At 43.0% G+C, this 25883-nt stretch overlaps 2 protein-coding genes across 5 annotated transcripts in view; both read left to right on the plus strand.

Moving 5' to 3' along the window:
- The window catches only part of AGO1 (argonaute RISC component 1), a 35746-nt gene extending 24859 nt beyond the window's left edge, over positions 1 to 10887 (plus strand). For all 3 annotated transcript variants that reach the window (XM_034649083.1, XM_002917127.4, XM_034649093.1), the window contains 7 exons: positions 278 to 437; positions 620 to 710; positions 1783 to 1977; positions 4099 to 4233; positions 4808 to 4909; positions 5657 to 5856; positions 6090 to 10887. In XM_034649083.1, the coding sequence (XP_034504974.1) occupies positions 278 to 437; positions 620 to 710; positions 1783 to 1977; positions 4099 to 4233; positions 4808 to 4909; positions 5657 to 5856; positions 6090 to 6198 (992 nt within the window). In that variant the 3' untranslated portion in view covers positions 6199 to 10887. The remainder of the gene's footprint in view (positions 1 to 277; positions 438 to 619; positions 711 to 1782; positions 1978 to 4098; positions 4234 to 4807; positions 4910 to 5656; positions 5857 to 6089) is intronic.
- Positions 10888 to 17435: 6548 nt separating this feature from the next.
- The window catches only part of AGO3 (argonaute RISC catalytic component 3), a 128656-nt gene continuing 120208 nt past the window's right edge, over positions 17436 to 25883 (plus strand). The window contains exon 1 of one of the 2 annotated variants that reach the window (XM_034649102.1): positions 17436 to 17787. In XM_034649102.1, the coding sequence (XP_034504993.1) occupies positions 17769 to 17787 (19 nt within the window). In that variant the 5' untranslated portion in view covers positions 17436 to 17768. The remainder of the gene's footprint in view (positions 17788 to 25883) is intronic. The other variant, XM_019797391.2, reaches the window with a different exon arrangement.

The raw sequence follows: 25883 nt of genomic DNA on the forward strand, positions 1-25883 counted from the left end.
TGGGTTTCATTTTTATCATTATTTAGTCCTTTCCTGGCTGGGTTATTACCCCCATTATATGCTCTCATATCTTCATGAAGATTTCTGTTGTAGCATTTATCATTGTTGTACTTTTCATGACTTTTAAGATTAGTCACTACACAGTAACCACTGTGATTAGGGACCCTATGTTTCTGGTTACCATTGTGTTCTTACCACCTTGTATCCTGCCTGACATCTAATCAGCATTCAGTAAATATTTGTTGAATGCACTAATTAGTTCTCTCCCTGCCTATAGCTGAAGTGAAACGTGTTGGAGATACACTCTTGGGAATGGCTACACAGTGTGTGCAAGTGAAGAATGTGGTCAAGACCTCGCCTCAGACTCTGTCCAACCTCTGCCTGAAGATCAATGTCAAACTTGGTGGCATTAACAACATCCTAGTCCCACACCAGCGGTATGAACTCTATTGCTCACTTGCCCTGTCAAGCAAGGTACCATGTCGGATTGACAAAACGATAGCACTCTGGCCAGGCAGAGTGAATCAGACACAAGGGAGAGATGACCAAAATGGGTGCTAGATGGTGCCAGGAAGAGAAGACCCAACTTCTCACCATTTGTTTTCTCTTCTTTGTTTAGCTCTGCCGTCTTTCAACAGCCAGTGATATTCCTGGGAGCAGATGTTACACACCCCCCAGCAGGGGATGGGAAAAAACCTTCTATCACAGCAGTGAGTGATACTCTCCAGCTTCTTCTTAAGGTTCTCATTTTAGCTCTGAGCACTGAAGACTACACATAATCTCCTTTTCTCAGCTCTGACGCTTGACCCTTCATAAGAACTTTTTTTTCAGCTGATCATCCCCATTAACTACTCCCTTGGTATCTTCATTAAACTAACTCTGTATGGTATCTGTATTTCAGAGAGAGCAGTGAGAGTTTAGGCGGTGGCCAGAGACTTTGCCCAGTCTACATCACTCTTGCTCTGTTTTCAAATTTCTCTCTCTCTCTCCGTGCCCACTTTTGGGACATGGGAAAGACCATGTCTCTTCTCTGAAATCCTTTTGAAAGTGGTTACTTAGTTGCTGGGACTGTCCTTTCCTCTTCCCCATCCCTACCCCTGATCCATCTAGTAGATTAGATGTCTTTCCAATTCCTCTCCTGACTTCCCTGCTCCCCATCACTGGAGGCTTCCGAATTGCTAGAGGGATCAGGCCTTCCTTCCCACTTCTGTTTCCTCAACCCTCACATTTCTCTAGGCAGACTGGGCTAAGTACAGTAAATGCAGGGAAATCCTGTACTATGCTTGTCCTTGTTTTCCTTGTGGCTGTCCGTCCTAGGCTCTGTCCACTGTTCCCTTTGAAAATGACGTTAACTCCTACCTCCTGCAGGAATACTCTTCACTATGGTTCCTGGGTAGATTAGTACTTGAATTGAGAAAATGACAAACTTGTGGCTCTTTGAGCCAGTAGTGCCACAACTTCACTTGCCCTCCTGCAAGGTGTAAGAAAATGGAACTTATCAAGTACATACTGTGATCTAGGTCCTATGCGAGGTATTTTATATGTACCACAGTAGCACTGCAGGCAGGTGGCGTTCTTACCCTTTTGAGAGGAAGAAAAAGATCAGATAGATTAAATAATTTCTGCATGTGTGATAGAGATTGAAACCAGGACTCATTGAATCCAAAACCCTACTATTTCGATTGCATAGTTTTCTTGCTAAGAAGCTTCCCCAAATCTGCATCGTAACAGTGTTGGGAGGGTGGAGGTTCTGGAGGCTGATCCTGCCTCTTTGATTGTTAGGTGGTAGGCAGTATGGATGCCCACCCCAGCCGTTACTGTGCTACTGTGCGGGTGCAGCGACCCCGGCAGGAGATCATTGAAGACTTATCCTACATGGTGCGTGAGCTGCTCATCCAGTTCTACAAGTCTACCCGCTTCAAGCCTACCCGCATCATCTTCTACCGAGATGGGGTTCCTGAAGGCCAGCTCCCCCAGGTAGGGCCCACAGTAGGTGGAGAAAACCTTTACATAGGGGCCAGAGGGCCTAATGGGTGCAGAGAGTACTGCTCTCTTTTTTAAAGCTATTGGCATTGGGAAGTGGTACTTCTTTGAGAGCTTTGCTAAATGGCAGTAGGCTTAGGAGCAGAGATCACAACTGAGAGGTGGTGTGCATAAGCCTCTATAGACCTTCCTTGTAGCAGAAGAGCCTCGGTGCCTATTTACTAATTGGTTCATGTTGATCCTTTAGACCAGTAGTTCTCAAAACTTCAGCATGCATCAGGATCATCTAGAGGACTTGTTACAACAGTTTGCCGGGCTATAAGAATTTCTTTCCTTTTTTTAAAAGATTTTTTATTTATTTATTTGACAGAAAGACAGCCAGCAAGAGAGGGAACACAAGCAGGGGGAGTGGCAGAGGAAGAAGCAGGCCCATAGCAGAGGAGCCTGATGTGGGGCTCAATCCCATAACGCCGGGATCACGCCCTGAGCCGAAGGCAGACACTTAACCGCTGTGCCACCCAGGCGAAGAATTTCTTCTAATTCATCTAGCCTATGATGGTCCCCAGAATTTGTAGTTTTTTTTTTTTTAAAGATTTTATTTATTTGAGAGACAGAGAGAGAGGCACAGAGCACGATTTGGGGGAGGAATAAGAGAGAGGGAGGAAGCAGGCTCCCCGCCAAGCAGAGAGCCTGATGTGGGGCTCCATCCTAGGACCCCGGGATCATGACCTGAACCAAAGGCAGATGCTTAACTGACTGAGCTGCCCAGGCACCACCTAGAGTTTGTAGTTGACAAGTTCCTAGGTAGGTGATAGTCTGGAGGCCATACTTTGAGAACTGCTGGTGACATTCCTTCAGAATGTTCCTCCTATTCTTTGTCCCTGCGAAGCCTTCATATTCTTTTGTTTAGAGTTTATAATGAACTGGTCTCCTTGACTACCATTTAATATTAATTTAACTGTCATTTATTGAGTACTCTTATGTACTATGAGTTGTGGTAAGCATTTCACATGTGTTCTAATTAATGCTTAGAATAACCCTATGGAATAATAATTATTATCGCATTTGACAGATGAGGAAGCTTGGAAATGTTAAATGATTTCTTCAGTGTCAACCAAGCTATACAGTCATGGAACTGGGATTCAAACAAATTGGTCTGATTCGAGTTTATGCTCTTAAACATTATGCTCAATTTTCTCTCATCATCCAGCATTACCTAAAACAACAGACAAATTTATCCTATCATTTCTCTGTTCAGGAATGTCTAGTGGCTTCACATAGTCTTGGGTTAAAGTTCAAACTGCTTAACAAAGCAATCAGCAGTTATTAAGCCCCTACTAGATTTTCTATGCTTTTACTTAATTAATCTGTTATACTTTTCACAACAGTTTTGTGAGGCTAGTCCTATTAGTAACTTTAGTAGATGTGGAGAAGATGAAACTTAGAAGGGCTACTTTAAGTAGCTTGCTTACAGGAATACAACTAGATAAAGCTTGGGTTTAAACCTAGTTTTAATTGGTTTCCATTCTCTATATTTCTACCATATAGTTTTGACTCCCTATATCTGACTTCTAAAACCATAAGGCAACCATTGCATATGGTTATTTACTCATGGGTTCTTCTTTAGCTAGTCCATATTCTTATAATCCTACTTCTTGGTAGGACTGAATTCATCTACTCCCTCTGTACCACTTCCTGAACTGTGTGCCTGCCCTTCTCTGATGGTCTCAACACTGTCTGCTCTTGGAGCTCACAGGGGAATTCCTATTATCCTCCTGATCCTGAAATTGACCTTACTTTGGGCATTGTGATTTTAGTGATGTCTATGTGCTTTGGTTCTGTGTCTTGATATTAGGTCTCTTTATGAATAGGAACCAGGCGAGTGCTTTCCACTGATGCCAAGCCTCCTGGCCAAGGTTTTTTAGCAACATATCATATTAACTGAGTAAAAGGCTGATTTTGACAGAAAGGCTCTGTCATCTGTAATGGTTGGGTGTCTGTTTATAAAGGGAGACTGAGCAAAAAGCCATATTACAAACGGCAACTTCTTAGTTCACAAAGATATGACTCAAGAGGAGCTATGTCTCATTGTCTCCCTCCTCACCCTGTGCCTAGATCCTCCACTATGAGCTACTGGCCATTCGTGATGCCTGCATCAAACTGGAAAAGGACTACCAGCCTGGGATCACTTACATTGTGGTGCAGAAACGCCATCATACCCGCCTTTTTTGTGCTGACAAGAATGAGCGAGTGAGTGAGAGATTGAGGAAGCCACCCACCCTCATCCTGTCTCCCTTCTCTTAATATGGAAGAAGCCCTTGAGATAAATCTGGGCTTGGTTTGTCTATCCTCCCAGCTCTTGTCCTTCCTCTGCCACCTTCTTCCCTTTTTTCCTTTCTCCCCTCCTGCCCTTATAGTTACTCTCCCTTCTCCTAGCTCCCTGGCCTGTAGACACCTATATAGACCAGCTCCCAGAGAAGGGAAAGAGAACTACTATTTATTGAACTTCTCTTATATGTCAGACACTGTACAAGGTGTCTTCCTCACAGCAGCCCTATGAGGTAGGTACTATTATTACTTCCAGTTTAACCTCAGAAAGCTTAAATGACTTACTAAGGTCACACAGCTAATGAATGGTGAAATCAGCACTTAACCACAGGTTTGTGTGACAGTAGAAGCCCACTGTTTCAAGATCTGGTACCCTCTGGGAACAGCTATTTCTGCTTTACTTTTAGATTCTGGTAAAGTCAGAGTAGAATTCAGTTGGGGCCCTACTTAGGGCCAGGCCGATCTTGGGATCTTGTTTGTCTTTGTCTTTATACAGATTGGGAAGAGTGGTAACATCCCAGCTGGGACAACTGTGGACACAAACATCACCCACCCATTTGAGTTTGACTTCTATCTGTGCAGCCATGCAGGCATCCAGGTAGCCGGGCTATGTCCAGCGGTTTCCAATGGGTCGAAGATGAGTTGATTATTCCCACTGCCTCTAAAATATATCAGTTGTCACTGAGGGCATTCAGAAAAGGATTATTCTCCTAATAAACCTTTAGCGTACTTGAACAGAAGTAAATTTTGAACATCTTAGACAGGGTTGCCCATAACAAGGGTGTTTTATGACATAGGTGGCTTTGTGTCTGCCTTTTCGTGGGTGGGTTTTCCAACCCAACCACACTCTTTTTTTTTTTTTTTTTTTTTTTAAGATTTTATTTGAGAGACAGAGAGTGAGAGCACAAGCAGGGGGAGCAGCAGAGGGAGATGGAGAACTAGGCTCTCTGCTCAGCAGGGAGGCTGATGCAGGACTCAATCCCAAGACCCCGGGATCATGACCTGAGCTAAAGACAGATGCTTAACTGACTGAGCCACCCAGGTGCCCCCAACCACACTTTTTTTTTTTTTTTAAGATTTTATTTATTTGACACCAGAGAGAGAGTGAGAGCACAAGCAGGGGGAGCGGCAGGCAGAGGAAGAAGCAGCTCCCTACTGAGCAGAGAGCCCGATGTGGGATTTGATCCCAGAACCCTGGGATCATGACCTGAGCCGAAGGCAGATGCTTAACCAACTGAGTCACCCAGGCGTCCCCCCCACCACACTCTTAACAGTGATCCTATTCCTTAGCATTGGTCATCTCTTCTGCCCAACGTGAGGCCCTCTCACTTTCCTATCTTCCCAGGGCACCAGCCGACCATCCCATTACTATGTCCTTTGGGATGACAACCGTTTCACAGCGGATGAGCTCCAGATCTTGACATACCAGCTGTGCCACACTTATGTACGATGCACACGCTCCGTCTCTATCCCAGCACCTGCCTACTATGCCCGCCTGGTGGCTTTCCGGGCACGATACCACCTAGTGGACAAGGAGCATGACAGGTGAGGCCTGGGATCACTTCCCTTTTGCTTCAGCCTCTGGTACCAGATCCTCTCAACTTTCCTTAGGCAGAAGGAAGTGAATATTGTACAATATGATATCCTTGGGCTCATCTGTCCAAATGCGGGGTGGGACTTTCTTTTAAGTTGGTATGGGAATTGGTACTCTGAATGGGGGAATGGATTAGCAGTAGCTCAGTGCACCAGGAAGGACTTCTTTCATTTTTGCTTTTCAGTGGAGAGGGGAGCCACATATCGGGGCAGAGCAATGGGCGGGACCCCCAGGCCCTGGCCAAAGCCGTGCAGGTTCACCAGGATACTCTGCGCACCATGTACTTCGCTTGAAGGCAGAACGCTGTTACCTCACTGGATAGAAGAAAGCTTTCCAAGCCCCAAGAGCTGTGCCGCCCAAATCCAGAGGAAGCAAGGAGGAGGAGGGAGGGTAGGGAGGAGTTCAGAAGGCCTTGTTTCCTTCTACAAAGGGGGCAAAAGGGTGGGGAACGGGGCCAGTAAGCCAGACCACCAGCCAGAAATCTCTGATGTCCACCTCATGACCCCCACTCCTCACCCCATCTTGTCACATCTGGCCCTGACCCCACTGGACCAAGAGGGGCAGCACTGGTGCCCACCATACTCACAGGTGTCTCATGTGACTCGCAGTGCTAAAGACTCATGCCTGACAGCTTGGTAAGGTCGGCTCTGCAGCCCCGTGGACAAAAGCTGGTAGGTTTGGGTTTGCTACTTTAGATGGGAGAGTGAGGGGCTTGAGAAAGTGGGTGGGAGGAGGGAAGGATTTTTTAGGAGCCTTAATCAGAAAAGGTCTAGATTTGTTTAAGAGGAAAAACGAAACCAGACCCAGATCAATATTTTAGAATACTAGATGTTTTAATGGGTTGAAAATCCAGTTTGTAGGAAGATTTTTAATGCTAATGATTTTGGTTGCTCCTCCCCCAGCTGCCACCCCCCCCCCTTTCCCTTATTCCTTTCTCTCCACCTTTTCTACCCCACCTCACACCTCCTCCCTGACAGACATCCAGCCCCTAGTAAGACTTAAGGCACTATGGCACTTAGCTCTGAAGTGACACGACCCTGTCTTCCTTCCGCCTACTGGTGGGTTACCAGTGCCTTCCCTGTAACGGTAATGCTGCAGAACTGCAACCTTTTGTACCTTTCTTTGGGGGGATGGGGTGGGGGTGGGAGAGGAGGTAGGTGGGGAAGAAATACTCCTAACCCAACAAGCCTCCAGCCAGAGCGCCAGCTATTTTGCATTCAGAGGAATTGACTTCCCTATTCATTGAGCTTTTAAGAAGATCACAACCTCAAGATGGTTAAAGTCCATTGACATTTGCACTTTCAGACATGACAAGTCTTGGAGCTGCTGAGATGACTGGCCCCTGGCCTTTCCATTTAACACCTCCTTTTCTCGCTGTCCCCCCAGCCTCCTCATCTGCCTGGGTCTGGAGTTAACTTTCATAGCATTTCTCATTCTTGGCTTCTTTTTTCCCCTGATGGTCAAGTCGCTTATGTTTCAATATTTCTTAACTGGGGTGTCTTATAACAAGAGGTCTAAACAAAGGTCTAAAATAAGAAAAAAGAGCAAAAACTAAATGTTATTTTTATACCATAACTTGAGTCTATTGCCAAAATCTGGAAATCCCTCCCATGCCCAATAAGTTTACATCCCAGAAACATTGAGCCATCAGAAGGGACTATGTACCTGACTTGTTCTTTGGCCTGGCTAGGTAGAGGGTGGTTATCTCCCCATGGCGGAGCTCAGGCTCCATCCTTCCCCTGTGCAGATAATATCTTTTTCTTACTATAGGCTCCCTCCTCTGCACTGCCCTGCACTCTTTCCTGCAAGTGCATCTTCCCTTTCTCTGGACTGTCCTCTGACACTTTGGCTCATCCCTGGTTCCAGTGTGTCCTCTGGACAGGCTGAAGAATTTTGCTGCTCCCTATTGCTTCTGTTTACACAAATGAATTTTTCCCAGTTTCCCACTAGGGCATGCGAGTGGGTGGCATGGGCCTTTGTTTTGTTTTGTTTTTTTTGTCTCCCTGGATAAAGATGGGGTTTGGTTGTCTTGCAGAACTGGAAAAGTAGGGGGTTTCTAGCTTGGTGCCTGCTGGCCTTGAGGCAAGGCCCCCTCTTTCCTTAACTGTTCATTTTTTTCCCATCCCACTGCTTGGGATGAGGAGTTGCAACTTCAGTGTGGAAGGTCCTCTTTTTGAGGAGCTTGGGCTTGGGTTTGCCCCAATCTGGTGATGAAGCCATGACACTTTAGACCTAGCTCAGGCTGGGAGGCCGGTCTGAATCCTGGCCTGTGTGCTTAGAGCTACCATTTCCCCTCCCCAGCAGCCCTTGTACAGACCCAGATTTGCTATGCAAAACAGTCTATCCCAGGTTCTGTTCTGGTTGGCTACTTTGTTCAGCGACTTCACAAAACGTAGCACAAACGTTGATTATGGAGAAGGCATCAGGACTGTTGAGTAACTCCTCCTCTATTTCTTTCCTCCTGGCTACAGCATGGGTTGCCCCATGGGCACAGCCCAGCTGAAGAATGGAATGGAGGGCTCTGGGAGGAGGCAGCTCACTGGAGAGCCTACATTCCTTACACAAGTGCCTAAAGAGAGTGATGCCAACACTCCATCTGCCCTGTCCATCGCCTTCATATACTGTCTACTTCGTGTTCCGTCACCCTTTGGGGAGGGGAGCTCTCTTGGGACAATGGGCTCTGCATGTTCTCTTCTTGGGTGCATTTAGGGGCTGGGATCAGGGCACTGTTCCTGGAGGGTCCAGTCATTCACCAGCATTTGCAAATATACATAGGGAGCTGGTGGTAGCCACCTACTCTCAGCAACAAGTTTATGTTCTCTCCTTTTTCTCTCTTTGCCTCACTCTCTCCATTTAGGTTTTGAGCTGGGGCCTGAAATGCATTTATTAGCCCTTTGGCATTGCACATGCCATTCAAGAAATAAAAAGCAAGAGAAGCGGTTTGGGCAATGGCAAGAAAATGACTTCTTGCTCTGATTTTTTTTTTTTTTATCTTTGAGACTTGAAAAATACCCTTGACCTTGAGGATTATTCTTGTTTGAAAGATGGTGCATGCAGATTGAGAAGTGGTTTTAGCAGCAAGCTTTGGCTTTCTTGGATTTGGTTTAAGTGGTGCTTCTTACTTGTGTTCTGAGGAAGTGTTGGGGGGACCCCAGCCTCATCCTCTTGGACAGGTCTCTTGCTCCCTTTGTTCTACTCTCTTACCTCTCTTTTCTACTTCTCTCTTTCCCTGGCGTCCTTTTCCTTTTTTCAATTCACTAAGCTTGTTTGCTGGCCTGCCTGCCTATGTGATGATGAATTCTCTGCATGGCTATGATAATCCCACTGTTAGCTAGCAAGGTCAGGCTTAGCTCCTTGGCTGCAGAAGACCAAAAATCTGTTCCCCAAGCCTGGTAATGTTCTCTCTGGGCTGGACTGCCATCGACGTTACACAAGGGCAGAGCAGCAGGCCTGCCTACCTGGCGTGAAATCAGGAGGGCTTCTGACAACTTCCATACCTGTCCACTCCTTGGAGTTGGTTTTTCTCATTGCTTTTTTCTAGATCTGGTTCCATTTCTCTACCTGGGGCCTCCCTTTTATGAGGCTGTCCTAGGGTTAAGCTACTTGGTTTCCAGGGTTGGAGGGTTCGGGGTTGGACATGGGGGAAGAAGAGAGTGATGGGAAGAGAATGGAGAGAATTTGGATAAAAGATGGGAAAGAGCACTGTTCATTGATCATTTTTCCAGTCCAGTCTGACCCACTGGGGGTTGAGGTGCTACTGTTGAACTCGGGATAAGCCTGGGGCTATTGTTGATGGGAATCTAGGTTTAGAATAATGTTGACAAGGAAAATACCTAAAAGCATGAAACCTCCCTAAAAAGCTCCTGGTTCCCACCTACTAGATAACTCCACTGTGGCCTCCTCTTTGGCTAAGCAACAATGTTCTTGGATGGTTGTTTTTTTGTTTTGTTTTGTTTTGTTTTGTTTTGGGGGGGGGGTCCAGAATTCAGTAAATGAGGCTAGCACTCAGGATGGGCAGCCAAGGGGACATTTTGAATTCTTAGCTGGCCCATGGTGTATCTCTCTGCAAGGCTGGTGGGGCAGTGTTTTAGACCTGGCATCATGTGTAACAAAGAAGAATGGAAGTTCCTTCCCCTTCAGGGTGGAAAGTCATCTCAAACTAGCCAAAATGCAGTTTTGGAAACTACATTGGGGGAAGTTATTTTATATATTTACTGGGCCTAGGCCAATCCAGGATGGTAGCTGGGATGCCTTCCTTCTTAAAGTCTGATCATGGCAGGGATATGCAGGGCACTCTTTCCTATTTAGCCTTCTAAGCAGACTGGGGAGAAGGGATTCTCTGGTTTTCTCTTTCCCCCCTTTTATTAGGACTTGCCTTCTCCCTAGGCAGGGAGAGAGGCTAGGTTGGTGCTCTCCCCTTACTCTATTCCTACTGACTTAGAACCTCTGGCTGCTGTTTTGGAGCCTAAGAATGGGAGTGGAGGGAATGGGCTCAAAACAAAACAGAATAAGGTGGGGAAGGCAGATTTCCTTCTTTAAAAAGGAAAATAGGAAACCCTCCAAGGATTGTGCAAGTAAAGACAATGTGTCAAATGCACTGAGTCCCCTGGTGTAGTAGCAATAAGGAAAAATGAAATGACTTTCCTGTGCACACAGTCCAACCTGATTGGTGTGTGATGTTGCACTTAGCAGCCATCTGGTGGGCATGTGTGACTACTCTGGGTTTCACTTTAGTTTCTAAACTTTTTATCCCTCTCAAGTCCAGCATGGATGGGGAAATGTCCCTGGAGCCCCACAGCTGTGTACTTGTTTGCATTTGTTTCCCTTTGAGACTTGTGTTTGTGTCCTGCTTTGAGCTGTACCTTGTCCAGTCCGTTGTAAAATTATCCCAGCAGCTGTAATGTACAGTTCCTTCTAAAGCAAGCAACAGCAGCAGCACAATTCTGTGTTTTATAAAGACAACAGTGGCTTCTATTTCTAAAGTGTGGTCTCTCTGTCTCTTTTCCCCCACTCCCATTAGCAAAGAAAACTGTTGGGATTAATTATATCTCTGATAGATTTTAGGTTAGAGTATTAGATTGTTATAAGAGCAAAACCATCACTTCTATAGGAAAGTGGATAAAAAACACCAGAGTTTTTCTTGAAACTACAGATTATATGTAACCATACTTCACAAGGCCTCCATTTATTCTTCATTCAACAAACCATGCAAAGCACTGTGTCCAGCAGTATTGGGGGAGAAAGGAAGCACAATTCAGAAAGGAGGAAAACCGTGTCTGTCTCCTTAAGGAGCTTAAAGTTTGGTGGGGGATATAAGTGGCCAGATGGTTCCCTAACCAAATGATGAGGGACTGAAACAAGGCTATAAAACTATAGCAGTGAAGATAGGAAAGGGAAGATTTTTGAGATACACTCAGAAGCTAGACTTATAGTACTCAATAGATGGTGGAAGGGAAAGAGAGGAGTAGAGGCTAATAATGCTCAGGTTCCTGCTTGAGCAATGAATATATTGGGACATTCTTCTAACCAAGACTGGGGGAGAAGGGAGACTACAGAAGAAAGGTGGTGAATTTTGTGAAGACAGCCTCGTATAGACTGAGTTTAGAGGTTCCCATGAGGCAACAAGTTTAAGGTTTCCAGTAAACACTTACATTTTGGTGCTCAGGGAAGACTACAAAACTGCGGTTGTAGATAATGGAATTCATACTCCTATAGATGGTAGGTAAAGCCATAGGAATGAACAAGATGGCTTAGAAAAAGACTAGAGCAAGAAAACAGTGTCCAACTCCAGGAAACACAATTTAAAGGATGAGAGGAGGCTGAAGCTAAGAAGACTGTTGAATCACTCTAGATACCTTGTATATTTTTTACTTAATGAAGTGGGAGAAAAGTCAGGAGAATGGAATAGGATCCAAGAAGGGCATAATTAACAACATGAACTGCTGCCTTGAGGAGGAGGTATTTTCTTCTACTCAGTTAACCGTCTTCCATCCCATCTTCTTTGGCATCTTGCAACTATATGGTCATTCTCCACTATTTCTTGAAAATGAGCATTGAAAAAAACTACTTTAAATAAGGCTAAGACTAGAATTTCCAAGTTGTTCACCACAACCACCACCTCCACCTCCAGCTTCCTCCTGTCCTCAGGAGATACTTGTAAAAGAATAAAATAAACAAACCTAATTTTGTTCCTAACCAGTGTCCTAGATGGTGTTCCAATGCACTCGATAGCACTTAGCAGCTGGCTTTATTTATTTTCATGATTCGTTTTCCCCAGAGCCTGTGAACTCCTAGGAGCAGAAACTACATTCTGTTCATTTTTGTCATCTCAGGGCTGTAGCATATATCAAGGGATCAATATTTGTGAATAGAATTGAAATGATCTAGAAATTGTGGTTCATGAATACAGAGGGGGAGTCAAGAAGTGATATTGAGTGCACAGGATGGATGGACTCAGCATTCCTGACTCTTCAGGTAAGTAGAAACTTAACCAGATTACCGTCATCTTTTCTTACTCTCACCCCAATTTGGAGGTTCTGTGGTTTTATACCTTAAGCTGATGGTACTGTTGTCAAGCATGCAAGTTCTGGCATTCCTCCCTGGTATTGCTGGAGCACTATTATTTCTGTTACTGGGGGACGATGGCTCAGAGATGGATTCTGGCAAAAGGCCCAGTAAGAAATTTTCAGGGGCAGCTAGTGTGTACATAAATGGGACTAGCATTCTTCTGGAGGCCCAGTGTTGTGACTTTCATATTGCAAAGCTAACCTGTGTCTACCACCTGTCAGATTCCCTTGGAAGCAAGCCAGCTGTACCCAGCTCCTTTTCAGCTGCAAGTGTTAGTTAGGTTGATCAAACTTGAGCAAATTGGAACATGGGGGAGATTTTTCCCAGTTGAAATAAAACTTAAATCCCTAACTCTTTTTTTTTTTTAAGATTTTATTTATTTATTTGACAGAGGTAGAGACAGCCAGCGAGAGAGGGAACACAAGCAGGGGGAGTGGGAGAGGAAGAAGCAGGCTCATATCAGAGGAGCCCGATGTGGGGCTCGATCCCATAATGCCAGGATCACGCCCTGAGCCAAAGGCAGACGCTTAACCGCTATGCCACCCAGGCGCCCCTAAATCTCTAACTCTTAATGAAGCAGAAATAAAGTATTTAGCAGATTAAGTGGGAGGACACATTTTTGCCATAATTCAGTTTTAGAAATGATTGATGTTCAGAAGCTTTCAGAATTTGGCTGTTGGTTGCTACTCAAGAGAAAAAGATAGTGGGCTTCCACTATCCTGATTTGTCTGGCCCAGGAGCTCAAGGTTTTGAGTCAGGCTTGTCCTAACACCCCTGGACATTCCTCTTTAGTATTGGTTGAGCAGCCTTTCCTTTGTCCTGTCGTTTGGCGGCATATACTGTAGCATATTCTTGTCTAGGAAATGTCTTGGAGCAAAATGAGGCTGGGTATTTGTTGGGTATCTTTTGGCTTAGCACACCCCAGAATCTCATGGCAGTTAGGGTTTGGTGGCTAAATGAAAGGGTTATAATGCAAAGAGAAGACTGTTTCAAGGTCTGAGCCTGGGCCATCCCTAGACTGCTGTCTGTACTGCTTGAATGGAAAGCAGCATTGAATTGTAGCAAATAGCTCTCGCTATTTGTTTCTAGCTTTCAAGCCAATTTATTCCTCTGGCTACAGGCTGAGGAAACCTGGCAAGCTTAGAAGTTGCAGAGCATGACAGAAGCAATCCTTTAAGCTGGAAAAGTGGACTTTCTGGGGATAAGGTACATTTAAAAGTTCTCCACTTAAGCGCCCCAACTGCCATCCCAGGATATCATATCAAGGTTTTTGGACCACTGTGGTTACCCTGCAGGAATATACTGTTCCTTTGTTCTAGACTGCAGGAGCTTCAGCACTATCCTCTTGGCAAAGTCTTTTTCAGACAAAGTCTTGAGGTATCTTTCTAGGGAGCCCTCCATTCCTCTTCCCCACTGTCTGAAGGCAAGGAACTTTCCTCTTTAAAGAGACAGTGGAGTTCCCAGCCATGTTTTTGGAAAAGGCCAAAGCCTTGTTAAGGGAAGTGATCTGAAAAGGAGGAGGAGCTTGGGTACTTTGAAGTATATGAGTAGGTGTTTTGTATAGTCTCTTATCTTATTTAATTGCATCTTCACTGCATTCATGTGAAGGAGTTTGTTACTTTCAATTGCACATAACAAACCCCCAATTAAATTGCTTAAATAAGAAACCTGTAACATGACAAAGAAGTCTTGATTTAATATGGCTCCAAGGTTGGTTAATTCAGTGGCTCAGTGGTAATACCAACAAAGCAGGTTCTTGCAGTGGCTTTCGTCTGCTATTCTGTGTTGGTTTATCCTCATGCTAGTTCGCCTCACGGTCCCAGGGTAGCTACTGCAATTCCAGGAAGGAAATGCTGACAAAATAATGTGTAACAGAAAACGACTAATTTTTCCTTACATTTCATTTTAAAGAAAGGAAATCCTTGGAAGCTCCAGCAGATCTGGCCTCCTGTCTTATTCACTAGAAATGGGTCATCTTCTCACTCCTGTCATTGGCAAAGCAAATGAGATCATCCATCTTGAGTGGCTTAGATTAATTAGGAGTTACCTTCTGAGCAGTTATCCTGCTTCATCAGTCTGTGGATTAGAAAGACAAGTCTGGTCTGGTAGGCAAGAAAGAAGGGGGATAAGGGATCCTGGGTAGGTATCTAGCAGTGTCTTCTCTAGTTCGGTACTCTGGCTTTTAGAGATGAGGAATGTAAGGTTCAAAGTGACTTTTTTGGAATCACATACAGTAGCAGAGGACTTTCAGTCTCAGCTCTGTCCCTAAGGCCAGTATGTTTTATATTGTGTTCTGCTGCAGTACAAAGTAACTTTCTGCTGTGTAAAAGCTGGTGGTCTGGGAGAAGAGATGTGAATTCGAGTCAAATTGAGTAACTTCAACCCACATATAAGAGAGGATTCTATCCAGTTGTTCTCGTCATCCAGTGGTGATGTTTATCTAGTGCAGAAAGCGTAGAATGCAGCTCTCGAAGGGCACTTTTTTCCTTGTCCCTCAGATGTCTATACTGTTTTATAGTTCTCCCTTCTGAAAGCAACCAGTGCCACAAGAGGTGAGGGCAGAATTTTAGCCTGCTTCCTGACCCCCATTATTGAAGCCCACTCAAGTATTCATCCATCCATCCCACAAATCATGGAATGTTACTATATGGCAGACACTGGCACTGTTCTAGGCATTGGGGTTATGACAGTTAAGATACACAAAGATCCTGCTCTATGGCCTTAAGAGCTAACTTGTTTGGGAATGAGGTTATCCAAAAATAGGGTGTGCATGTGGTCAGGGGAGAGCCTCATGCAATTTGCTTTTGGCAGAATCATTAGACCTTTTGCCTTCCCACTTCTTGATGTTATAATTAGCGTACCTTTCACATGGGCTCACTCTACAGAGGTGGTGGGGTTCCTGAAAAGCAGTGGTAGATGGGAAGGCATGGTTGATACTAAATCAAACTGAATTAGGAGGTCCAAATCCCACTTAATCAAGGTCAACAAAGAAGACAGTGGACTACCTCAGGGGTTCATCACCATGTCTATTCTGGCAGAGGACAAGCCTGCAATCCCTTAGGGAATCAGTTCCAGAATGGGAGGTTGAAGGTATGATAGACCCTTGCACAAGACTTGGTATTTACCCTGTCTGGATGCTGCTACTGACTTGGATCTGTATAGTCAGGTATTGAAAATAACTTTTAGGATACAGTGTTTCATCTGGTGACATTTCATTTTGTTATTTTGAAATTGAAATTCTGTAAAAGGGTTAAGGGTGGGAAGAAGTGAGGCAGAATTGAAGTCAGATGAGGGTTTGAATCCCATCCATTTATGAAACATTTACTGTAAGGTAGGTGCATCTAATTAGTGCTTTAAAATGTTAATGATAGTAAATTTTATTCACTAACATTTAGTTAGGGAGGGTTTGTTCTGGTTTATGTACATTCCCTAACCTCACAACAATTGTGTAAGGTATGTTAGTCTCTCCATTTCTCAGATAAGAGGCTCAACTGAGTGATCCAAAGTCCCCCAGTGATTGGGGGAACTGAAGATAGGATACTTTTTATCCCAAACTTTAAAAAAAATACTTTTTTATTGTATTTTTTTAAGATTTTATTTGTTTATTTGACAGAACACCAGTAGGCAGAGTGGGAGGGAGAGGGAGAAGCGGGCTCCCTGCTGAGCAGAGAGCCCTATGTGGGGCGGATCATGACCTGAGAGCCAAAGGCAGACGCTCAACTGACTGAGCCACTCAGGCCCCCCGTAAATACTTTGTTTTTTAAAAGTCTAAATGATATTACTTATGTTTAGGGGCATAGGCAAAAATCATGAATCTTCAGTCTGAATAGTATCACCTTTCATTAAGGCAACATATTAAGGACCTACTATTTCCTAGTGAGTGTGCTGGCCATGTAAGCTTAGAAAGCTTACAAGCTAATGCAGGAGGGGACACACAAACTAGTTAAGTAAAACAAATTACAGACTGGGAGGATTATTAGGAAATTGCTATAATAGAAAAACGGTCCTCCACCGTAAATCAGTGGTCCGGAAAAGACCTCTGAAATAAGTCAGCTTGAAATATAAAAAGAAGCGTCGGGCAGGGGAGGGAAGAAGAGAAGGTAAGAGTGGAAGGAAAGGAAAGGCTCTGTTCCTGGCCAAGAGAACCAAAAGCAGAGGGGCGCCAAGTCGGAAAGGGATGCGTTTTGCCCGTAGTGGGAATTAGAAGCAGCCCAGCATAGCTGTAGCATGGTGATGAGGGAAAGTCTTGCTTGAGGAGAAAGGAAGGGTCCGTTTACGCGGTGCGTTTTGGCCGTGGAAGAGAGTTTGATCTCAGTGCGACAAGACGCTATTAAAGCGTTTTAAACGAGGAAATTATCCGATGTGATGTTTGTGTAATGTCCTGTTTCTTAGTACTCTTTTCCCAAGCTAAATTGTACATCCCCCCCCCCCATCACGGTCGTCAAAGCAACAGACTTCGAGTGATCAATTGTGGTGGTCACTTGACCGCTGAGGAGGAGGCGCGAGGTGCCGCCCAAGCTGGGCGGGGCGGGAGGGCTCCGTAAGGAGGGTGGCTCTGCCCTAGACCTGCTCAGCCCGGGTCACTCCGCTGTAGGTCCGGGCCCCGCACTACAGACGGGCCACGCTCCAGGTATGCTCCTCCCCAGGTAAGCTACACCGCCCTCTGCGACGTCGCCTCAGGCAGGCACCGCCCCACGCCTGGGTGGTGCTAAGAGTCCAGCTCCTCCGAGTTGTCTCCGGCAGGCACGGCCCTGCAGAAGACCGTGGGAGGGGAGGGCCCGCCCGCCGCGCTTGCCCCAAGCTCCGCCCAGGCTCGGCCCCCGCTCCCGGACACCTCCCCCGCGTCCCCCGCGTCCTCCGCGCCGGCCGCGCCCGCACCGACGTCGCGCCCGCACGGCTTGGGGCGGAGAGGCGAGGCTTGGACGTCGGGCGAGCCCGGGCAGCGGAACTGACGCCAGCGGGCTTCCGGGGACGGCCCCCGGGGAGGTCGGCGGCGGCGCCGCAGTCGTGGAGGGGCAGTAGGAGCGTAAGCGGCCGCGGGCGACGCAAGTTCCGCACTGGGCTCTCCTTTCCTCGTCTCACGCTTCTCCTTCCTCTCGCATAGTCGCGTGCTGCCTCCCCACGGCGGCTCTTCCCGACGAAAGCTTTCGGAGTGCGGTTGCTGAGGAGAAGCCATCGCCACCTCGTCTTGGGGCCGAGTGAGGGTGCCTGTCGCGCCGCGTCGCCCCCTGCGCTGCCTCCTTGCCCCCAGTGGTGGGCGCCCTTCTCGTTCGAAGCACTCCCCCCAGCTCCATGAATGGAAATCGGCTCCGCAGGTGAGCAAGTCCGAGTGGGTGGCCCAGTGGGCGGGGGGTGTCCCCAGAGCATCGTCGCTCCCTCCGCCCCAGCCCAGGTGCGCGAGGTGAGCGCGGTCCGGGCGGCTCCTCCTTCCGGCCCCTCCTCCGCCTCCCCGCAGCCCCGCCGCAGTTCCCCGGGGCCACTGAGTAGGCGAAACTGTGGGGAGGGGACACTGCTTGGAGGATTGAAGTTTGGGGTTCTCCAGGCGATATTACTCTTTTTTTTTTTTCCTCGAGTCTAGAAGGGTTTGTCGTCGCTTTTGTTGTTCCGATTCAAGGTGTAACGGTGTGCGCGTCCTTTAACCGGGTTGTGTGTCCCAAGGAGGCACTGGGCGGTCGGCTCTCTCTTTCCTCTTAAGGTAGTTGTGAAGCTACATGGAGATAACGGTGAGAATTAAGTTTGAAATAGGTGTAAGCGCAGCGTCAGATGCAAGATGGCATTTCCTCTGTGCCCAAGTTCTCTTCTGATGTTTGTGGCAGCATGGTATGTAGTTCCTGAGGATTTCGGAAATGTCATATCGGCCCGGATTACTGCTTACGTGAGGAGGTGGATCTTAAAATTGCTGACAATATTTTTTTCATTCCCTATTCCCTAGAGAAGCGGTTATCATATTCCTGGAAATTTGGAATTAAAAAAAAAAAACTGCTTTCTCTCCTTCGGAAAACGGCAGTCTTGAGAAAAATTGCAACATGGGTAGTACTTACCTTGAAAAAGAAAAAACATTCTTTATGATTCTGAACTAATTAATTGAGAAACGTAAAGTAGGTGTTACATAATGGTTTGCTTTCCCAAGGATCATACTTAGTATGTTAAATTTAAAAGTATGCTTCATCCAGACAGTAACACATTTTTTTAAGTTAATTTTCAAAATATTCAGGTGGGGGGTGTCTTATTACTGATGTGATCACAAGTTCCTGAATTTCACATCTCATTTTGCCAGTTTGGGAGATACTTGAATATAAGAAAAACTTAAGTAATAGAGGAAACCAGTGACCAAATGATAATAAAGGATCTGTTGATTAGTTTAAGAAGTATAATTGTCAATAGATGCAAACAGCACGAATTTGTAGAGGTGGGATGGGGAGAGGGGATTATTCCAAGTTTTATTATGTGAAATTTTCTCTAATCCTTTTCTCCCATTTTTCTTTTGCATGCTTCATTTTTTGGTCATCTTCCTATCTTTTTAAAAAATGGATACTTTGTGTATAGGTTTTGAAGAGTTTTAGACTTTATTTCTTTTTTTTTTTTTTTTTTAAGATTTTATTTATTTATTCGACAGAGATAGAGACAGCCAGCGAGAGAGGGAACACAAGCCGGGGGAGTGGGAGAGGAAGAAGCAGGCTCATAGCAGAGGAGCCTGACATGGGGCTCCATCCCGTAACGCTGGGATCACGCCCTGAGCCGAAGGCAGACGCTTAACCGCTTAACCGCTGTGCCACCCAGGCGCCGCTGAAGTTTTAGACTTTCATTTGTTTATCATTGATTTGTATATTTCTAAAACTGTTGTCCTGCCTTTGTTTTTTAATTTTGTATCATACTGTTTAGTGAATATGATGATCTAGGGCTATAGGTGACTTTTACGTAACTGTCAAGCCTGGAAAACAAAACATGAAAGTTAAACACTTTATTAATCACCCTGAGAGTTTTAAAGATAGTTTTTTTTTTCTTTTTCTCTTTTGGGTTTTTCATATGAAATTATGCCCCAATGTATGGATAGAGTCTTAGAAAATATTTCTGAAGTCCAATCACCTAGCCAACTGGTCCAACTAACCAAGTACGATTCAGTAAATGCTCCTGTGAATTCTTGAGCTATAGATAAGTTTTACATCTTCTTTTTGCATATGCCATTGCTGAAATATATACCCATTTAACTATCTTCATATCTGGGGAGGTAGAATTAGATAATATCAACCATATGCTTAGACATCTTGAAACTCAAAGTTCGCTCTTCAGTGCAGTTTATATATGATTAACTGTAAACTAATAATGAAGAAGTATAATATGGCTCAAAATTGTCATCATCAAAAACAAAATTTTCATTCTTCCTGAGACTTGTAATTGTTATGCTGCATGTGAAATTGAAAGTGTAGCTGGGCTAAACATGCAACTGAGTTTTATTTTTATTTTTATTATTTTTTTAAGATTTTATTTATTTATTTGATAGAGATAGAGATAGCCAGTGAGAGAGGAAACACAAGTAGGGGGAGTGGGAGAGGAAGAGGCAGGCTCATAGCAGAGGAACCTGATGTGGGGCTCAATCCCATAACGCCGGGCATGGGATCATGTCCTGAGCCGAAGGCAGACGCTTAATGACTGCGCCACCCAGGAGCCCCTGCAACTGAGTTTTAAATCAAGAATTTGACAGGTACAGGGGTGCCAGCCTGGCTCCATCGGTGGAGCGTGAGATTCTTGATTTCAGGGTTGTGAGTTCGAACCCCACATTGGATGTGGAGATTACTTAAAAATAAAACTATTTTGATTTAAAATGTTTTAGACATGGGCGAGCCTTGCTGGCTCAGTCGGTAAAGCACGCGACACTTGATCTCAGTTGTGAGTTTGAGCCCCACCTTGGGTGTAGAGGTTACTTAAAAACATATTTTTAGACATTAATGTTCTCTCATAGTTTGTTGAGTAAATGTTGTACCTCGCTCCAATTTTTTTCTAAGGTTTTGTGTGTGTGTGTGTAGATTCTTTGGAATTACTTTATTACAAGATATTTTAAATTCTAGTTTTTAGGAAGATACATAGAAAAAAATTTATTTACAGTGGAGGACTTGGACTTAGGATACAAATGCTATGTAATTGTTTCTTGGTGAATCATTCCTCATTAAAAGTTAATATTCTTTTTTGCATGTAATATTTTAAGTTATTTTTTAGGGTGTCCTGTACATTGTACTGATTAAGAACTTTGTGAACTTTGATTTAACCAGAGAAGCTGCCACAGGTGGTTTTTAAATATAACAATAATTTTTTTTTTTTTTCCTGTGCCTATGACTCCTTGGTTAGGGGAACTTCTGATGAAACCTTGTTTTTTTATAGTTTAGTACATTTGGACTAAAATTCTAAATAAGTGTGAATAGAAGCAGCAGAAATGTTCATGGAGATATCAGTTCTCCTGAGTAGCAATGTTTTAGAAGCTTACTATTCTAGTCTGTATTTTTAGGTGAAGTCAGACTACTATTTAGGGCAGAAGGAATTGTATTTACCTACCAATGGAAGAAAACATTTACTGTCGCTTTAAATTAATGATATGTGGAGTGATTTGTTACATTTGGTAGTTGTCTTATACAGTGTTGCAGGAGTGAATAGACCGTGTTTCTTAGTGATACTTTTAAGTTCATGTTTGGATCTGCAGAGTGGTTTTAAGGCACTTCATTTCTTTAATAATAAAAATCTAGGGTTGCCTGGGTAGCTCAGTCCATTAAGTGTCTAAGTCTTGATCTCAGCTCAAGTCTTGGTCTCAGGGTTTTGAGTTCAAGCTCCAGATTGGGCTCCACATGTGGAGCCTACTTAAAAATAATAATAATAAAATAAAATAATCTAGAAAAATCATTTGAGAACGAGGTCCAAAGGAGCAGAAGTTGCATGTATGGAAGCTAAGTTTGAATGAGATGAATAAAAGTTGGGGATTCAAAATACTAAAATATATAATGCCATTAAGTTCTCAATTTAGTATTTAAAATAATCTTTTTAAATCACTTTGGGATATGTTTACTCGTAGATTTTTGTCTTGAAGAAAAAGTGTCAAAATGCTACTCTGTCTGGATGGCATGAATTTTGAACATGCAAAAGGTTTTTCTACTTGGTTGCCACTTAAATTTTAGCTTGTGCTGTTCTTGAGTGGCCATCAAAACTTTTTTTCTACTATTTGCTGCTCTTGACTGGCAGTGGGACCTAACAGAAATATGCAAGATTATTTTGATTTTTGTTTTAGAATTGAATTTCTCATACAGTGGTGGATTTTTTTTTTCCCTGAGGGAAAATTGAAGAGGAGGTGAGAAACAACTTTGTTCTTCTAAACAAAAACTTGAAGGATAAAAAGAACATATAGGTAAACCTCAAATGTAATTTGAATAATATGATGAAAACTTTTAAACATTACCCATGATTCCATCACCCTGATCACTCTAAATTTCTAAGCCAGATTTCAAACTAGTAAATCTCTATTCAAAAAAAAAAAAAAGATAATAAGGAATTAAGTAATTTAAGAAAGCTGCTAGAATGAATGAAATGATTTCAAGTTGCTACTCCCTTTTGCTCTTTTGGAGAATTTTGTATAATAAGTTGTGGATTTAGATTTAATTTATATTCATTTATGTTTTCCAGTGGGAACATTGTGGTTGTTTGTTTCTATAAGCCTGGCCTGATAGCATGCGAAGAGGCCTGGGGCCCTGTAAAGGGGACATTTCCTGGAAAAGGTCTCTGTTGTATATGGAAAAACCGTAGTTCAGAAAAGAATTCTTGCTAAACTGTCATAAACTATTGTATTCTAGTTGAAGACTGTGTTTCTTCATATTACAGCCATCTTTTTTCACATAGGTTCTTATAGTCTCTAAATATTTGAGGGTCTACCTGAAAGATGAAATAATTAAATATTTTGTTAATCTAACAAAACATTTTCTCTTATAATACTTAAAACTCGGATCTAAAGTAATTTATAAGTTTTCTTTCTTTCTTTTTTCTTTTTTGATAGATGGGAGAATAAGGCAAGTGATGGTTCATTTTTTTGGGAAGGTAAAACTAAAAATACAATTTATTTAAGAATAGTATCCTTTCTAAATGTATGTAGTCTCAGTTTGTTGGGATAAACAGCATTCACCAGACATTCCTACTTCTAATTCAGTTGTCTAGGATACCCAATAGACCCCCATTCTTGGCTCATTAACAAAACAGATGTGAGAAAGAATATTGTGTGGTTTTTCAACCATAATGGTTATGCTGTTAGGATACATGAACAGCCTTTCTGTATTTGGAATTCCTGTAGTTTTCTGCCACTATCTGTGTTAATATTAATAACTTTCTTTGGCTACCCATTGCTTTAAAAAAAAAAAAAGGCTATTGAGATTGCAAAACCATGTCGCACAACTGATGTTTTCTCTTAATGTGGGCTTTTTGTCATTTGATTACAATAAAAAATTATTTACATTATTCTGAAATAATAGCGAAATAATTTGGAAGAATTCTTTGTTTTGAATCAGCCAGTTTTTTCTACATTGTTTCTAAGTTGTCAAGTTCTTGAGAAGGCATAAGGTATCTATAGAATATAAACACAGGATATTTTTATGTTTTTCATTTGTGGAAGAAATTTTGCAAGAAAATGTTCTCCATTGTAGGCTTACATAATACTATTTTTGAGTCATTACCAATACTTGATGTTTTAACTGATTTCTAAACCATCTAACAAAAGAAGTTCATTGGTGTATCTGAATTGTTAAAAAAGGGTAAAGAATAGATTGCAAAATGGGCTTATACCTTAGCAATGAAGTCTTCTTTTTTTCCTTTTTTTAAAAGAAATTTTTGGTTTCTAAGTTAAGACTTGATTTCTGTTTGTATATTTAACAGAAAAGTGGCATTCCTCTAAAATTATGTAAAAACTTTATAAAATTTTTGCTTGGCTGATCACAGTTTTTCAGAAGCTACCCAACCAGAAGCGTCTGCCTTCGGCTCAGGGCGTGATCCCAGTGTTCTGGGATCGAGCCCCACATCAGGCTTCTCCGCTAGGAGCGTGCTTCTTCCTCTCCCACTCCCCCTGCTGTGTTCCCTCTCTTGCTGCCTGTCTCTGTCAAATAAATAAATAAAAATCTTTAAAAAAAAAAAAAAGAAAAAGAAAAAGAACTACCCAACCTTTAATTAATGAAATAAATTTCAAGGCATTTCCATAGTGTAGGACCTAGTTGGGTAATGTGCACTCTTGTTTTCAAGGGGCAAAATGCCTTTTTAACAATTGTTCCTCAGTACTGCCATCTGAGAAATTTTACCCTCAGCAGGCTGAATTTCTACAAGTGATTATTTAGCTATAGTGAAATAATAAATGTAATATGATAATAAGTGCACTGTTTGTACAGGTTCATTGAATGAATAGGTAGACTTAGTAGGTGGGAAGTTACTAAAATCTCATGCTAGTGTTTACTGCTTAGCCTTGTGGGTTTTTGTACTAAACAGGCATTTTATTATGTCAAATTTTGAAGCCAACATAATATATTTTTCCAAACAAATCAGATTTTTTCCTGGGTATAAAAATTTTTATTATTTTAAAAAAGCAAACAATATAGAAAAGTCTAAAATAGAAAGTGAAGGGGCACCTGGGTGGCACAGTGGGTTGAGCCTCCAGCTCTTGGTTTCAGCTCAGGTCATGATCTCAGGGTTGTGAGATTGAACCCTACAATGGGCCCCTCGTTCAGTGGAGCCAGCTTGTGACTTTCTCTCCCTCTCCCTTTGCCCTTCCCCTTCTGCTCTCTCTCAAATAAATAAATCTTCCAAAAAAACAAAAAAACTAGTGAAAAGAATATCCTGTCCTGTGGATAAAACCATTGCTAATTTTTTTCTTGTGTATCTTCCCAGACATCCGTCCATCTCTCCATCCATCATATTAATTGTTTTTAACCTGTTTTTTCTACTCAGTAATGTGTCCTGGACATTTTTTCCATAGTAATACTTAAATTTTTACAGAAATGAGATAGTTTTTACTCATTACATATTTAACCAATCTCATTGATGGTGGTTTAGGTTTCTTTCTTTTTTGTTTTTCATTATAAATAAAACTTTGGTAGGTATCCTAGTATATATGTCTGTATAGTGGTCCAGTAATTGCTATAGGTTAAATTCCTAGAAGGAGAATTGTTGAAACAAGATGTATTCCATGAATATTGAAGCAGAAGTTCCCAGTGAAGGGGCGCCTGGGTGGCTCAGTCGTTGAGCGTCTGCCTTCGGCTCAGGGCATGATCCCGGCGTTATGGGATGGAGCCCCACATCAGGCTCCTCTGCTGTGAACCTGCTTCTTCCTCTCCCACTCCCCCTGCTTGTGTTCCCTCTCTCGCTGGCTGTCTCTCTGTCAAATAAATAAATAAAATTTTAAAAAAAAGTTCCCAGTGAAAATCCATTATTTTCGTGATAGGCTGTAGCATAAGCTGTAGTTGATTTATTCACTGTTTTTCATCATTCACGTTTGCTGTAGGCTGTATGTAGCTTTGTACTCAAAACAAGTACATGTTAGACTGTTAAGTCAGTGAACAGCATATACACAAATATCCTTTGAACATGTATTGTTTTATGTTTGAAGATTAATGTAGTTAGTGAAAGGAACATTTGAGGTGGAGAGAAGTTCCAGATAGTGCTTTGTATTTCTGTGTAATTATATCTTCAAATCTAGTGGGCAATACATGTATTTGTTAAATAACTGAAGTGTGTTTCACTGAAAGTATAATTTGTTGCATTGACAGAGTTGCTTCATTAATTTACATTGAAATATTTTTTGGATACTTAAACTTGATGATGATGATTTTATAATAACGGTAGAGTTTGTTACATTGCTTATTCATGAAACAATTTTGATTTTTTGCCAGTTTGTGTAAATAGCATCCGGCAAAATAATGGGGGGGGGGAATTGGCAGTGTGATATAGTATACAAAGCATGGGTTTTAGAGACAAATCCTGGCTCTCAAATTAACTGACTTGATAATGATGTGTCGTTGGTAATGATGTGTCATTGTACATTTCAGTGATTGTAACAAATTTACCACTCTGGTGTGGGGATGTTGATTGGGAGGCTATGGGTATGTGTGGGCAGGAAGCATATGGGCAATATACCATCTGCTTGGTTTTGCTGTGAACCTGAAACTGCTGTAAAAAATAAAGTCTAAGGGTGCCTGGGTGGCTCAGTTGGTTGGGCATGGGACTCGTGGTTTTGACTCAGGTCGTGAGATCGAGCCCCACGTCTCTGCTGAGCACAGAGATGGCCTCAGAGATTCTCTTCTCTCCCTACCCCCTACTCCTCCCCCAGCTTGTGTACACACGTGTGCACGTGTGTGCGCTCTCTCTCAAATAAATATATTTTTAAATCTATTAAATTTAAGTG

Source organism: Ailuropoda melanoleuca, chromosome 2 (genome assembly GCF_002007445.2).
Source record: "Ailuropoda melanoleuca isolate Jingjing chromosome 2, ASM200744v2, whole genome shotgun sequence".
Lineage (NCBI taxonomy): Eukaryota > Metazoa > Chordata > Mammalia > Carnivora > Ursidae > Ailuropoda > Ailuropoda melanoleuca.